The sequence below is a fragment of the Tauraco erythrolophus genome, chromosome 22, assembly GCF_009769465.1.
Source record: "Tauraco erythrolophus isolate bTauEry1 chromosome 22, bTauEry1.pri, whole genome shotgun sequence".
Classification (NCBI taxonomy): Eukaryota; Metazoa; Chordata; class Aves; order Musophagiformes; family Musophagidae; genus Tauraco; species Tauraco erythrolophus.
In genome coordinates, this window is record NC_141486.1 from 5,337,062 (window position 1) to 5,351,650 (window position 14,589).

A 14,589-nucleotide genomic window follows, 5' to 3' on the forward strand; every position below is an offset into this window, starting at 1 on the left:
AACACACCATTTCTATCAGGGTAGGGTATTAAGCCTAGCTTTTATTTTTACACGGCAACCCTGAGATGTCTTGTCGTCTTCCCTTGCACAGAAACTATACAAGTTCATTAACTCCTTCTAGAAAAAAAAATGGATTGCTATGTTTCAATAGCATCATCACCCTGTATAAATATTCAGAAAGGGAAAAGCTTAGTCTCCTCCCTAACTCCAATATTTTCCTTTTTTTTTTTTCTCCGCCTGTTTCCCTGCTTGCTGGAAACTGATAATGGTGACTTTTTTCAAGTGTGCAACTCACTCCTCTACTTGCCTCTTGGTAGTACAGTGAACAATTACTTCCCTTTTTTTGTCCTCCGTTTCAAACAAATTGATATCAGGAACTAATATGAAGCCTTTACAAAGGTCTATCTCCTGAAAATCCACTGTTAATTCATGAGCTACTTTACAAACTAAAGGATGTAGACATAAGTGTTAGGTTGGCTGGAAATCAAGTAGCTTCTGATTAACCATGGGGGACTGCTTTCTCCACCCCACCACCTCTTCATAAAAAATAAATATTTCAAGATCAGTGTAATCAAGTCCTTAACAACAGTGAATTCTATGGATCTTTATGGAGAACAGGGCACTGCATGCATTCCACCATATTACCTGAAATTCGGATGTACTACGCTTGTTTTCTGTTCACCTGCGAGCTACAGCACGCCCAGCGTAAGAGTATCTGAAGAGCAAATTCCTCTGCGTGGAGCCTTGGCACGGATCCTGATACCCCTCCAACAAGCCCTGTAACTTTTTTAAGCCAACTTTGGAATAGCTGGATCACTTCTTGCTAAGCTTTATAATTATGCATGGGAGTCGTCAGCGTTAGCTGTCCGTTCGGTGCCACTTCATTCCCATCGTCTTCCAACAGCCCCGAAACATCAGCGTTGGGTATGCTGTCGTGGTAGCTGCTAAAACTGATGTTGTCCTCTTTGAGTTCAATGGTCCAAAAAGGAGCGTTAAGTTTTCTGTTTTGATACTCACGGTACATGTAGACAGCACCCACAAAGCCCATTAGTAGGACCACAACGATGATGATAACTGTCAAAATAATTATGTTAAACTGAGTCCATGAAACATCTGCAAAAGCAGAGGTACTATTGTCAGAGGAACTCATAGGAAATATAGTGTGTATAGTCGTTGGGGACAATGTACTGTTTATCACTGCAGTCGAAGATGATGTTGCCTTACTGGCATTCGGAGCAGAAGTTGTCAGCTCCCTTGTTTCTGGCCCGAGAGTGGCTTCTACAAAACAAATAAAAAATGATCAATAAAAATATGCTAAGCTGGAATCAAACACAAACATAAGAGACTTGACATTTATATCACAGTTATTACAGCAATTAAGTCTACACTGTTAAAGCTGGTATTTTTTTTAAATAGTTTACAAAAATAGTTAGCCAGCCAGGGTCAGGGTTTTGATTTTTTAAATAATTCTGTGTGCTAAGTGCTCACGGACTTCAGCATCCCTATGAAAAGTCTGGTGATGGATGGATAGGTGCAGCAGTCAAGATTCAGTGTTAGATACGTGAGCCCATGATGAAAGCAAACCACCCAGTCCAGCTCATCTTCAGCCCATGAGAACAGGGCTCTACAGAGTTTGGACTCTGAACCCAGTGAAGGCAGTTTCACTTGTCGCCTACGTGGGCTGCACAATCAGGCTGGGAGGACACAGCAACTCCAGGAGCTTAAACCTTTCACAGTTAGTACACTAGATGTAGGATTATGTTCACAATATTATTATTCCTGCCTTACCTGTACAGGAAGATAAAAATGAAACAATGAACCATGAGTTTTCTGCCATCACAGCATTTAGCAAGGGGTTTCAGTATTCACACTGCTTTATGTAAAAGGGCAAAACAATCCCAGCAATTCATGGTTTTGAATGAAGAAGTCGTACACAAATCACACAGAAAAAGCCCTAGTCTGCATAACCAGAAGCAGAAGGTAACCGAATCACAACAAAAAAAAGACTGTGGATCTTCTTACGAAGCATTCAAACACAGCAGAAGCCAGTTTGGATTCTGGTTTGGTTTCAGCGGCTGGCATATGTTCACACATGAAGGATGAGAACATAGGATCTACCAGACTGTGCCACAAGCTCTGTCTTCCTCTGCAGCCTGTTCCCAGCCACAAAACAGCCAAGAACCCGCCTTGCTTCCAGCAGACATGGGCTAACTCCCTGCTCAGATCTAGGAGTCAGCAACAAGACAACACTGGAGATTTCGTAAGTGGGGTGCAAATTCGTTACGCCTCCTTCAAACCAGTTGAGCTACAGGCCTCAGAAAGCACCATAAGAACCTAAGTATTTGGCTCCCAAATGCAACTAATAAAGCATTTTCATCACAGGAATAATCTGATCTATTTTAGACTCTCAAGTCCAGGCAGCAGGAACCTTCCAGAAGCTGAAGCCTCAATCAACCAAAATGTTCTCTACACCTATTGCTCCACAGGACTCCCTGCACCCTCTTTCCCACTCTCTTCCATTTCTCCTCCTGCCACCAAAAACGCAACTTCATGTTAAAGCCACGTACAGCTGCAGCAATTACAGCTGATGGTGCTGTGCTGTAGTGATCCAGCTCTCCCAAAGAGAACGTCTACTAATTATGACTGAGAAGAGTCGCTTCCGAAGGACTAATTTTACACTAAGTTGCATCTCCAGTGGCAACAGGAGCTGGAAATATTCAGCACATCTCTTGCCACGAGCCCTTGGGGGAACTCCCACGAGTTAACTTTGGGCTGCCATGTTCCCAGTTCAGGCAACGAAAAAACTCCTCTGGAAGGGGCATCACACAACTAATTTAGGCTCCTGCTCAGAGTCCCTCCCTGCAGCTGCTCCTCTGTCCTCTGCAGGTCCTGCCTTACATTGATAAGGATATTCGGGATGCTGAATGCCAGAAGGCATTTCTTTATGGGATAACAGGCAGAATTTCGCAGTAGGAAGTAACGTGACAGGAGCAAGAGGTTCCTGGATACAGCTTTGGGAGAAGGGCATGAGGAATTCGGTCATCTTTTCCAAATTCCTTCATCAACACTCAATTCTTGGTATACCCTGCCAATAGCTATAATTAGAAAAAAAAGCAGAACAGAGACAATGGCTGATTCACCAGCGAGGAAGCAGGACTTTTCTGGGATTTATTTGTGAGTCAGCATCAGCTAAGTGCTGGCAAGGGGGACATGGGTGAAAACATTTCCTGGAACTGACAGTAACGTCATGGTGGAACAGTGCCGTGCTCTGACCGCGGACGGTGGCTTTTGGGCCGCGATACAATGCCGCCTGTCTCCGCTCACCGGGGCCGTGCCAGCCCTCCAGATGTCCTAAAGCAGCTCCTTGAGAGCAGCAGCTGTTCAGTCAATGGGCTGCTTTGGCAGCTTTGACGTGAGCGTCATATCCAGCTGCTTGATGGAAATGCAGGCTCCGCAGAGCTTCTGCCACCTCCCTCCAGGAATAAGCACCAGCAGGAGCCGTGGCCGCGCCAGCAGCCCACCCGCCAGTTCTCAGGGAAGGATGCGATGCTCGACTGGGTGGCATGGTGCCACGCTGCATCACTAAGTCCTTGCTGCTATGCCTCACTGTCACAGCAGGAACACCATCCACCCAGGGGTCAGAATATTCCATCCTTGGAATATTCTCTCCATCAGCCTTGAAAGCATCAAAATCTCGGTCAGGTTTAAGGCTCTGAACAGTCTCTGTGGATACCAGAGGTTGGTATGAAACACGCTGTTTTTTTTCAACCGTGACCACTTAGAGTCTCAGGCTCCAACAATTTCATCTGCAGATCTGGTGGGTGATGATTTCCCTCTAGAAGCCACTCAAAACCAGGCCACTCAAATGCACTAGCGGTTTACAAAACTCTTAACTTAAAACTGGTTAATGCACAGTACCTCAGCACGTCTATTTTTAGGCAAATTGTGTGTAAGAAACTGGAAAAAACTGTACGCCTTTTTAATTGCTTTATAAGAAAGGGAAAAAACAGGTGTCAAGGAAACAGGAAAGCTAGAAGAGCATGTCTCAATCCCTTTGAAAAGGGACAGTCCCCACGTCAGGAATTGCCTATAACAATGTCATTAAATTAGAACGAATGGTGGAAATTGCAAGTATACAAGCAAAGCCATAGATATGGATTTTAATGGAGCAAGGTCATGCAGCTCTTAGCACAAAGACAGAGCTGTGCAGGGGGAGATAATGGATGGCTCGATGCAAAAGTGCCATTTCCAGCCCTGTAACGGTGCAGTTACAGCTAATGAGCATTCAACTTTTTCGTATTGATCATCTCCCTGCGCAGAGAAGGACTCTGTGATTACACCTCCAGAGAGCAGCATGGGAGTGAAAACCACATTAACTCCTAATGGAAGATCTGAATTAAATCTCTGTTGGTGACAAGGATGAATTTAGGCCCGGATACTTTCCTGAACTCCGGGTTCTCTTATCTAATACACAACAGCAGTAAAGTTTCCATGCATGGAGCTGGAGATCCACCTTGTGGACCAACCTCCTGATAACCACTGAAGAAGCAACTTAAGAATCATTTTCTCTCATTTTACTATGAGTCTCCCTGCTGTGCAGTAGTTTCTCTAAGTACCAGAGCTAGTTTGCCTCTGAGATACTACACACAGCGTCTCAGATGTGAATTGAAGACTGATGAGAGACCCTCAGAGTGGGTACCAGTAAATTCTGGCATTGACTCGCTCTGCAAGTTTGCATCTCACCTTTCTGAGCTTTGGCTTCCCCATTTAAAAACCAAAAAAAAACCCTAAACATATATACATATAAAAACTTGGTCCAAATAGTTGTTTGCAGAGTATGAGGAGTGACAAAATTTATTATAAGCACCCTTTCTAGGGCACTGGACAGAGCCATTGAACAGACTAGTCAATAAGGACAGTTCACTGGGCACCAAGAGATCAAGTATATGAAGCAACAGAAATCTGAAAACCTACATTTAAATACACTGCAAAGAGTTTTAGTTTTCCAGCTTGTTCACTAGAGATGTCTGCACAGCCTGGGATTCCGGGTTACAGAGTTAACTCTCAGCCACAGATTTCAAGGCCAGTAGGCACCGACGTGTTACACAGGTCTGGTTTTCTTCTCTGTACCAATCTGAACAATTCTCTCCCCAGCCTTCAGGCAGCCTGTGCCCACCTGAGCCGCCCAGCTTCGACACCCATCTGAGAAGCGTGTTTTACCTTTCTTGGTGCAGTTGGTCCCCTCGGGCTCTCGGACGTAGCCGTCCTCGCACTCCTGGCAGTGAAACCCAGCAGTGTGGTACAGGCAGCCGATGCACTCCCCGCTCTCCGGCTTGCACACGCTGGGTGAGCGCGCCGGGTCCACGTTCCCGTTGCATCTACATCTGACGCAGATGCTGTCGGAGTTGTAGTAGCCGTTGTCGCACTGGTTGCAGTTGGGGCCAGTGTACCCAGTTCTGCATTTGTCGCACCTCGGGGCAGTTTCTCCAGGCTCTACAGAACACAGAAAGCAAACCAGGTACATGCCACAGCCCCTTGCAGAGAAACACCCGCTGCAGGATTTGTTCTGTGCGACCTGACCACAACTCACTATGACAAAAAATCAGCAGCCAAGGAGTATTAACCAATCCCAAATTTTAAGCTGAAAATTCAACTTTTTAACTGCAGCAGTTTCTCTGTTCCTAGGGGGGAAAAAAGCTTTGGGGGTTTCTGATGCCTTGTACCAGCCTCACAGAGCATGCTCGGCACGTTGCTGAACAAACAGATTATTACTCCTGAACATTTCTATCTCAGACAGACAATTTTCAGAAAACAACTGGAACTATATCAGTGATGTTAGCAATGCACAGGCACTTTTTGGCCTATATGAAGCCAGAGAAGGTTTGATGGCAAAACTGATCAAGGAAATACCAATAAAAAGTGTTATATGTGTTTATTACAGCTATGGCTTCTCTTGGTTGCATCAAAATAGAGCAGGAAGACTGGGGAATCTCTATTTAGCGTCCCACGGAGAAGTTCAGAAGAAGGCCCAGAGGGCTACACGGCACTGCTGGCCACCTCCTGTCCCTCTCCTGGCTGCCACAAGCCCAGCAGTTTCTCCCTGCAAAACCTCGCAGGTTCTTCAGAGCAGGCTGTAGTGAGGCGTTTCTGATGCCCTCCGCTGCACAGCTGCTCTCACAAGAAGCGACACGAGCACCGGGGACGCATCGTGGCAGATGCTGCTTCCAGCAAGGTGCCCCTGGTTCCCACGAACGGAGATTCACGGGCTATAAACCGCCTCGCTGGGCCCATGCACGCTGAGCGACAAGTTAATTGAAACGCACTGAGAAGAGCTACATTCGTTATGTGAGAAATTAGACCAAACCAAAAGCCTTACGTATTCGGCAGGAGCCAGTCGATGCCACGGTGGAGCACGGGCAGCGATGGCAGGCGTGGGCAGGATGGGTGCTCCTGTAGAAGCCCTCCTTGCAGAGCTCGCAGTGGTTTCCCTCGGTGTTTTCCTGGCAGTGCAGGCAGGTGCCTGGGGAAGGGACAGGAGCACAAGCAACCGTTTGGCAGCAGGAACTGGAGCAGAACATTTGGAGCAAGAATCTGCATGGAGCACTCTCAATTATCAGAGCTCACAGGTGATTTTGAAGACCCTCCGGCCAAAACATGATCCTGGCCTCTTACAACCTTCTGATGGTCGTTCCCCGCCTCCACACGCACACAATGAGAAAATGTAGGTAGCTCCAGCAGAGAGGCCCACAGTTCATCATTTTAAAATGTTAGTGCAGGTGAACACATGCTACTGGTATTAAATGGTCCTCAAAGAAAGGGGCTTCAGTTTGCACTTGCACCAGCGAGCCGGGATCCTGATGCTTCAAATCCCCCACTCTCACCAAGGGCCCCTCCAGTTTATACCTTTGCCCTTTTTTGTGTGCAACCTATTCCTACAGCACAGAGCTGGTGGTCAGGGGTAAGGACGTGCCACCGTCCTGCTCGGGGGGCAGATGGCTCCATCCCACCAGCCTGGCCCCAGCTCCTCCATCCCCATCACAGCAGCAACGTTTGCTACAGGCACAAGGCAGCAGCACTTACTGACCTTCCTGGAGAACCAGAGAACTGGGGGTTCACGTGAGCCACCTCCCTTTCCTGGGGAAGCCCCTGAATCAGAAAATCAACGTGCTGTGTCTCAGCAGAGGATGTGTCCTCACAGCCCTCTAAATTGTGGTTTTATACTCTTGTGACCAGGGAAAGAAAAATCTCCCTAGTTATAAAAATGCAACCTCTACCAAAAGCCCATCCATCACCAGGAACATCCTGTAAGACAGCAGGCTGCTCGAATTGGTGGCAGTGACCTGAGGGAGGCTCATTCGATGAAATCCCACGTACAAGACTTCAGAAAGGCAACAGCCACCTTCTAACAAACCAGGGCGGCACAGGGCCGGTTATTCCCTGCGTACGGAACCGCAGACAAGAGATTCACTGAGCTAATCTAGCAGTGCTGCGGGGGTATGGAAACATCTCATATCGACATAAACCACAGAAAAAAATCCTGAATTAGGTTAATGCTGACTGTTAAAAAAAAAACACAGCACATTTTCCTATTAATATTGGAAGAGTCTGGCTCCCTTGCACACCCAACACGCTGCATGGCTCCTACTCTCCTCTTTCCACAGCCATGACTCCGCAGCCGAGCATCCCTGAGCGAGCCCGGTGCGTCCTTGGAGCCGACCCTGGTGCCAAGGGCAGGAAGCAAACCCTGGCAGCTGCCGCCTTTGGGAAGCGGCTGATTCACCCACGCGGTGAGGCTGGCAGCACCCCGGTGACTAAGGACACTCACACGGCGTCAGCTCCCACACGCTGTTTGCTCTTCACCCAACAGCTTGTCAGACACAAGCCGGTGGTTTTTGTGGGAGAGATGTCAGGGTTGGAGGGGAAAATTATCTGCTGGGCTCGGTTTTTCTAGTTGCAAACCTCAATCAGCTGCTTCAGTGGGATGCCAGTGGCAGACCAGCTCGTGGAAGGTCAGTTTGCCCCATCAGCACTTGCCTTGAACTGTGCTCTGCAGCCATGAACGGTGGTGTAAATCTGGAACCACACCTGCGTTTTCTGTACGGTCTTGGTCATTTCAAGACCAATGTCTTTCCCATCGACAGAAATTACTCACGTTTATCTACACCAACCCTGCAAAATGGCTGCGTTTCCAATGAGTCAGCAAGTTGCTCAGCCGTGCAAAGCACGCACGGGCTTGCAATCAGGTATCGCCATGGAAAGCCTGAATAATTAATAGCACTTCCCATCCTGGTAATGCCCTCAGGAAGGATCAGACCTCACGGGACCCCACCTGGGAAGAAGAAACCGAACTCACTGCGCAGACACAACGCGGGGCACGAGGGTCGTGTCGAAGGAAGCGCTGGCGCCTGGGGAGCTCTGGCTGCCCGATTTCCAGCCCACTAATTTGAAATATTCCTCCTGACCGGAGCATCGCTGAGCGAGGCTGCGCGGAGCCAGTCGCGGAGCCGGCAGAGGGAGCCCAAAGTACAGCATTAATAGGAAAAAAAACCTTGAAAATTTGACAAAGCCTGCACACAGTTGCTGTGAAGCTGGGGAGGTCACACAAAGTGCAGCCTCCAGAGCAGGCTGAGTGCCCCACGATACTTATTAGATGTCGGATGTAATTTTTAATCGACTGTTCTCTGTTCTGGTTTTGTTGGGGTCCCCCACCCCTGGCAGCAAATAAAGCAGATGGAGGAAAATTTTTAAAAAGGGATTTCTGTCAGATCAACAATAGGTCATTAACCAAAAAGAGGGTCTTTCTTTGCAGTGCCATGGTCAGCGCTGGACAGCCCCAGCAGAAGCATTGCCTGAGCAGCCCCAGCCCAGAGGCAAGGTCTGCCCGGGGTTTTGTTGTTGTTTTTTTTTTTAAATCAAGAGCCGGGGGGAACATTGAGGGAGAAAAGGGAAGAGCAGATTATCTCACTCCTTCACAAAACCCACACACCCAGCTCCAAATCAGTAACACAGCTGATGTGCGCACAGCTTTAGGTTCAATCTTATATCTTTCGGTGTCAGCAGGACATAAGCACATGGAGTTCAGTGTAGGAATTAATGCAATTATTCATCCTCAAGGAGTGTGGAGCTGGTGCCTGCTGCTCCCCCTGACACCCACAGGAACACCCTCTCTGCCAAGCAGGATCAGGGCATCGGCCGGGCACAGGCAGCACTGCGGCCGCCCCTTCCTCTGCTGCAACACCCAGGCCACGAGGGAACAGACACCGGCGCAGAAATTGCCCACAAACACCATATTTGAGGAGCTCTGCCTCTGCCAGCTCTGCAAAAAATGCTGCAACCTTCTTTAAATTATTGCTCCTTTCTAAGCTCCTGGGTAAATATTACAGAATTGCATTTCAGCCTAGAAGTTTCGATGACAATTTGGATTTTGAAGTGTGAGTTTTGTTGCTAAAGTGGGGATTGCGCAGGCAGCCACATAACATTGCTCCTCCGGGATCTCTCCTTTCAGTGGAGATGGGAAAGCAATTAGTTTCCCTCCCTGCCCTCCCATAAGCTATTCAAGCACAGGTGCTTCGACACTGGCACTCCATCAACATCTGTACGAGCAAGAGGCAAAGAAACGATCAAGGAAAATGAACAAGGCAAATTTATAAAAAGTGGGCAATATTAATTAGGTGGTGGCAGTTTTTTCCAGCACTAATCATGTTATCTGTGGCAGTAGCAGTCACCTGACGTCAGTGCCAGTACAGTATATGTTTCCAGGTAAACAGCAGTTAAACAAAAGCTCCTTAAAAGCCCGTGTTGTGCATTTGTGTAAGTGCAGAGAACAATGGAGCACTGATTTCCGATAGAGACTGCGGAATAAAGGCTCTGCACTGCAGCCTGGGGTAAATAACGCTGCTTTTATTAACTTCCTTGAGAAGACGACTAGCTCCGACCTTGCCGTGCATTTTGATTTTGGTTTTAAGGTAACAATTGTGAGTACCCAAGGCATAAAGACACAGATGAAGAGGATGAGAGCGGAGGTCTGCTGAATGAAAACGGCAAAAACCAGAGACAGAGGAGACAGGTAAAGTCTGCACCCACCACGGTCACAAGAGGAAGGTTACCTGTGGAGCTGTTGCAGGTTTTGGAGTGGTTGTTGCACTGGCACGGCTCACAGGTGGTTTCGTTAAACCTGTAGTATCCATCACTGCACAGGTCACACTTCAGGCCCATGACACCAACTTTACACTGGCATTTCCCAGAGCTGCACAGAGAAAAACCAACAGTGAATGTGGATGTGCTGGGAGGCATCCAAAGCAAAAATGTGTGGTCAGTGGTTTTGACTCCCTTTCTAGAGCAGGGAGCTCTGCGCAGAAACGCCTGCTGGAAGTGGGACATGAAACCCATGGGCAACAATTTCCAAAAAGCGACAAGAAGTTCAAGAAAGGCTGAGTCTCTGCAAAACCAGTTGCCCTGACAGCACTTCCAGCTGGGCAACCAGAAGTCATCACTCATTCTGGCAAGCCTTGGCCCAAAGCCACCCCCATGCATCAGCCCCTAGCAGATGCTCCGACAGCCCCTCTCCAGTCCCAGCTCCACCAAGCACCTGCGCCGGCCCCGCAGGACACCGGGACACCCACGCTCACTACGCCTGAACAAAGAGCACCCACGTGGATAGTCACCTCCCCTCCGCATCGGCACCGAGCAGCACCTCCCAGATTTTTGGGTGAGCGGACAATTCTCTCCTCACCACCTGCTTTCCCAGCTCCTCCGCGAGCCGGCACCGCAGCTCAGGTGCCTCCTTGGGCTGAAACCTGAGCGAGACATCAGCCACCTGCACTCTCTCCACTTCTCCTCCATGATCCTCATCATCCCTTCCAGGCGACATCCCCACGGCCACCCAGGCAAAGTCGACTTCTCCACCCAGCAGGAGCCAGGGAAAGACAAGGGAAGGTTTTCCCTTCCCCTGCGGTTTCCACTACAGCTAACCCCAGGCTGGAGCCTGTTTGCTTGGGCATGGAGGCCGACTGTGCGGAGGGTGGAGCTCTGCACAGTAAAATGGAGGGTATTGGTGTTAGTTGGCATAAGCACATACCAGGAGGCTATAAAAAGCAGGGGTTATCCTCATTCCTTTGGCTTTCCATGCCAGTCCCTCCACAAAGAGGCTTCAAACCTATCGCTTCCATAACAACTTCATATGCTGGCAGCATTTAGGCTCAGCTCTCAGAGAAATCACAGGAACGGACGGAACTCTCCTTCCCATCCACCCCCTGGCATGGCGACTGCCGGCTACAGCTCATCCCACCTGCACACGTGGGAACCGCTAACGCCCGAGCCGAGGATGAGAGAGCACAGAAGTGCCTCTCCACATCTCCGATAGCTCTGGGGAGACCCGCAGGAAACCCCAACCCCTGCCTGCTGCACAGGGAAGCCAGGACAGAACCTCAGATAAATGGGGTTTGGTCTTCCCCAGGAGATGGATTTATTTGCCACTGCAGCAGACAAGGCAGGTACCATCCATGGAGCATCCCCTGCGTGCCCCTGGATGCGCCCTCCTCCTGGCTCTCCCCCTATACAACCTCCACCCCATTCGTACACTTTTTTTATCTAACTCAGTATTTCAGGGTTCGGTGTGCCTGCACAAAGATTATCTATTGTTCTCCCTCGCTGCTGCTGGGGAAGAGCGAGCAACGCACAATTTGCTTCTAAAAGCCCCTCGAAAAATCCGCTGATTGAAACTAATAGAGGCGGAGGCTCCAAATGGCTTGATGCACTGTTGATGCGTTGTTTTTAATTAAAATGCAGTTGATTGCCATGTTTTGGGGAAGACATTGCTTCTGTTAGAAATTAACATAATTTAGTATTTCTGTTGTTCGTTTGCTTGCCAAAGGAAGGCGAAATACTCAAAGGCACACCAAAACACGGAACTCAGCCCAAGTGGCTACACAATTTAATAGTTTCAGAATACAAAATTTCAGGCATATTTAATGGACTGATTACAAGAAGGAAGAAGAAATATGATGTTTCCTTGCTCTCCAGACCATTATCTGGAATTGCAGCAGGCAGATGCAGAATCCAAAGGGATGCTGTTAAGCAGCTCAGTATGTTTGACTTTTAAAGAGCTTTTCACAAGACCTACCATTAATCTAAACGTTGTCACAGTGTTTAAAACAAGAGCAAACAAAAAGCAGTTTGTTTTTATTTGCTTCTGACCGCTACCAGACAGATATTCCTGTAAGCGGGCAGCGGACGGGCAGAGCCAAGCAGCGAAAAGCAAACTAATTTGGCGAGGATCTGATATTTAGCCTGAAAATTCATCTTTTGGGGATGCACCCTATGAGTAGGACTTGACAGGACCAAGCACTAGAGTTGTATAATATTCACCCTCCCAGACTTCCTCCTGGATGCTCCATTTTACTCTCTCCTCTCCCTTGCTCAAGCCTTTATCCTAATGACACTGTCATCTTCCTCCCGGCTGGCACCCTTCCACCCAGACTCTCACTTCATTTCTTTAAAGGAGGTTCATTTCCCCCATGACTCTGCTAGAGCTCAGCGCAGCATTTTGGCGCAAGGTCCCTTGATTTTACTTGTTAGCTTAAAAATAACAGGGAAGAAAGCTATTTTTGAAAAAAAAAAGTGACAGTTTTGGAAAGTTTGGTTTTAATGCCTCTCAAGCAGACCTTTTCTCAACATGTTACACATGGCACCGAGCCAAGTTCTGCATGTGCAAGAATTAAATCACTCAGCAAATATAAAGCTTTGCCTGTGGTCATTGCTTCCATAGAATAAAGCCCCCTTACAACACTCCTTTTCATAGCTCCAGTCCAGTAAAGACTGTCAGACACTTTTTAAAGCAAAGGTCAATGATATAAATGCATTGAAACCACAAAAAAAAAATAGTAAAAAAAAAAGTCCTGTTAACAGACCGATTGTGCCCATAAAAATCCAGAAACTTGAAAGAAAAGACCCACAGTTTAATACTTGCACAGTGAGAACTGGACTGGATTTTGAGTATAAGCCAGGAATTTCTTTTTTGGGGGGAAGTGGGGGGGAAGGAGGGGGAAGGGAGGAGGGAAACGTTTTGATGCAGCAACATCAATTGCTCAACTCCATTTCAGATGATTATTAACTCCACTGCAGCCAGCCAATTTTTAGCTCTCACAAAAGAATCGATGGCAGGATGCGTTGGGACAAAAACAGACTTTCGGTAACAAAAGTCTCCTGCCAGCCTTGGTTTCCACTACATTTTTACGAATATACTTACTTCCAAGACCGCGTAAGGTAGTGTACATCACCATCACATCATCCATCAACTTTATATACGTTTTCTAATGATTAAAACCATCAGCAGCACGAGAGCTCCTGGCAGAAGGCACAGGCAGCAGTTAGACGGGGCAGACCACGTGTAAGGCTCCATCCAACACTGAGCAATCCGACCCTCAGGGGGTGAGAGCTACGTGCCAGGTTGGGGACCCCCCCCCAGGGCAGGATGCAATCCAATCATGCATCCGATTGCCCTCAGCCCTTGGGCTTCATGTTTAAGCCTTAAGGCTTCAGTCTCAATGGCTGCAGGGCAATCGCCCAGGGCTGGATGGCACCCACTGGCAGGCAGGATGCGGCCACCCAGGGCAGCAGCACCAGCAGACACTGGGGACGGGGCTCTAAATAAAAGCAAAATATTGGAAAATGGGGAACACACCAAAATACGTCTGCACCAGCCAGTCTGATTTCACTTCCACAGCCCCTGCGGCTGCACCCAAGGGGAAGAGCCAGAGGGTGCAGGGAATGGCGTCACCTGCCAAGTGATCCAGGCCACTAGTGACAATAAAACGTTCCCCGTGGTGGGATTTTACAGGGGACTGCAGCTGTACAGCTACAGAAGTCATAGGGATACAACAGAGACCCTCCCTCTGTGCATCACGCTGGCTGCTCTTAAACAGAAGGATCACAGATAGTTTTGACCCCACCTGGAAGTGTCCCAGGAGCAGAGCACAAAGAACAGGGAACACCTCCAAAATTCCATCTCATGCCCTGAAGCTGCAGAGCATCATGCAGAGAATTTTCTACCAGGTCCGATCGCTGCGGAAGGACACGGTGATGGGACCGGCTCCACCTGGGAGCTCGGGAATGTCCTAACCCTGCACCGCACACGACAGTGCCGGAACTTGAGGCTTCATCACAAAGAAAAGGAAAAAAAAAAGCATTAAAATATCTGTGATACAAGAGAGATCACAATGTGCACTCGCATCTGCAATAGGTCTCCAGTCCTCCTCCACAGAAACACCCGGAGGTTAGCGGGGACGTGACAGACACAAGACGGATGGGACGATGGAGCACCATAGCCTTAAGGGCTGTTGGGAGGCATGCTGTGCGTGGCTTAATGGTGTAACAGAAAACCCTTACCAAGCTCTAATCACTTATTTTCTTCTATTTTTTTTTTCCCAAGGAGGAGGGAAGGGAGAAATTAATTTTGAATGTTTTCCCAGCTGCCAGAAAAACCTGGCTGCCCAGCTGCCCTTGAGAGCCCAGGGGCTGCCTGGTCGAGCCAGCACAGCACCAGGCTCTTGTGCCTTCAGTTTTATTTTATTTTTTTAAAAAACATATGAG

At 48.3% G+C, this 14,589-nt stretch overlaps 1 protein-coding gene across 1 annotated transcript in view; it reads right to left on the minus strand.

Annotated features, from left to right (window-relative positions):
* Positions 1–823: 823 nt before the first annotated feature.
* Positions 824–14,589, minus strand: part of MEGF9 (multiple EGF like domains 9) — a 53,026-nt gene continuing 39,260 nt past the window's right edge. The window contains exons 3-6 of the mRNA XM_086625445.1: positions 10,107–10,246; positions 6,377–6,520; positions 5,221–5,493; positions 824–1,278 (exon numbers count right to left, since the gene is read on the minus strand). Of these exons, the coding sequence (XP_086481571.1) occupies positions 824–1,278; positions 5,221–5,493; positions 6,377–6,520; positions 10,107–10,246 (1,012 nt within the window). The remainder of the gene's footprint in view (positions 1,279–5,220; positions 5,494–6,376; positions 6,521–10,106; positions 10,247–14,589) is intronic.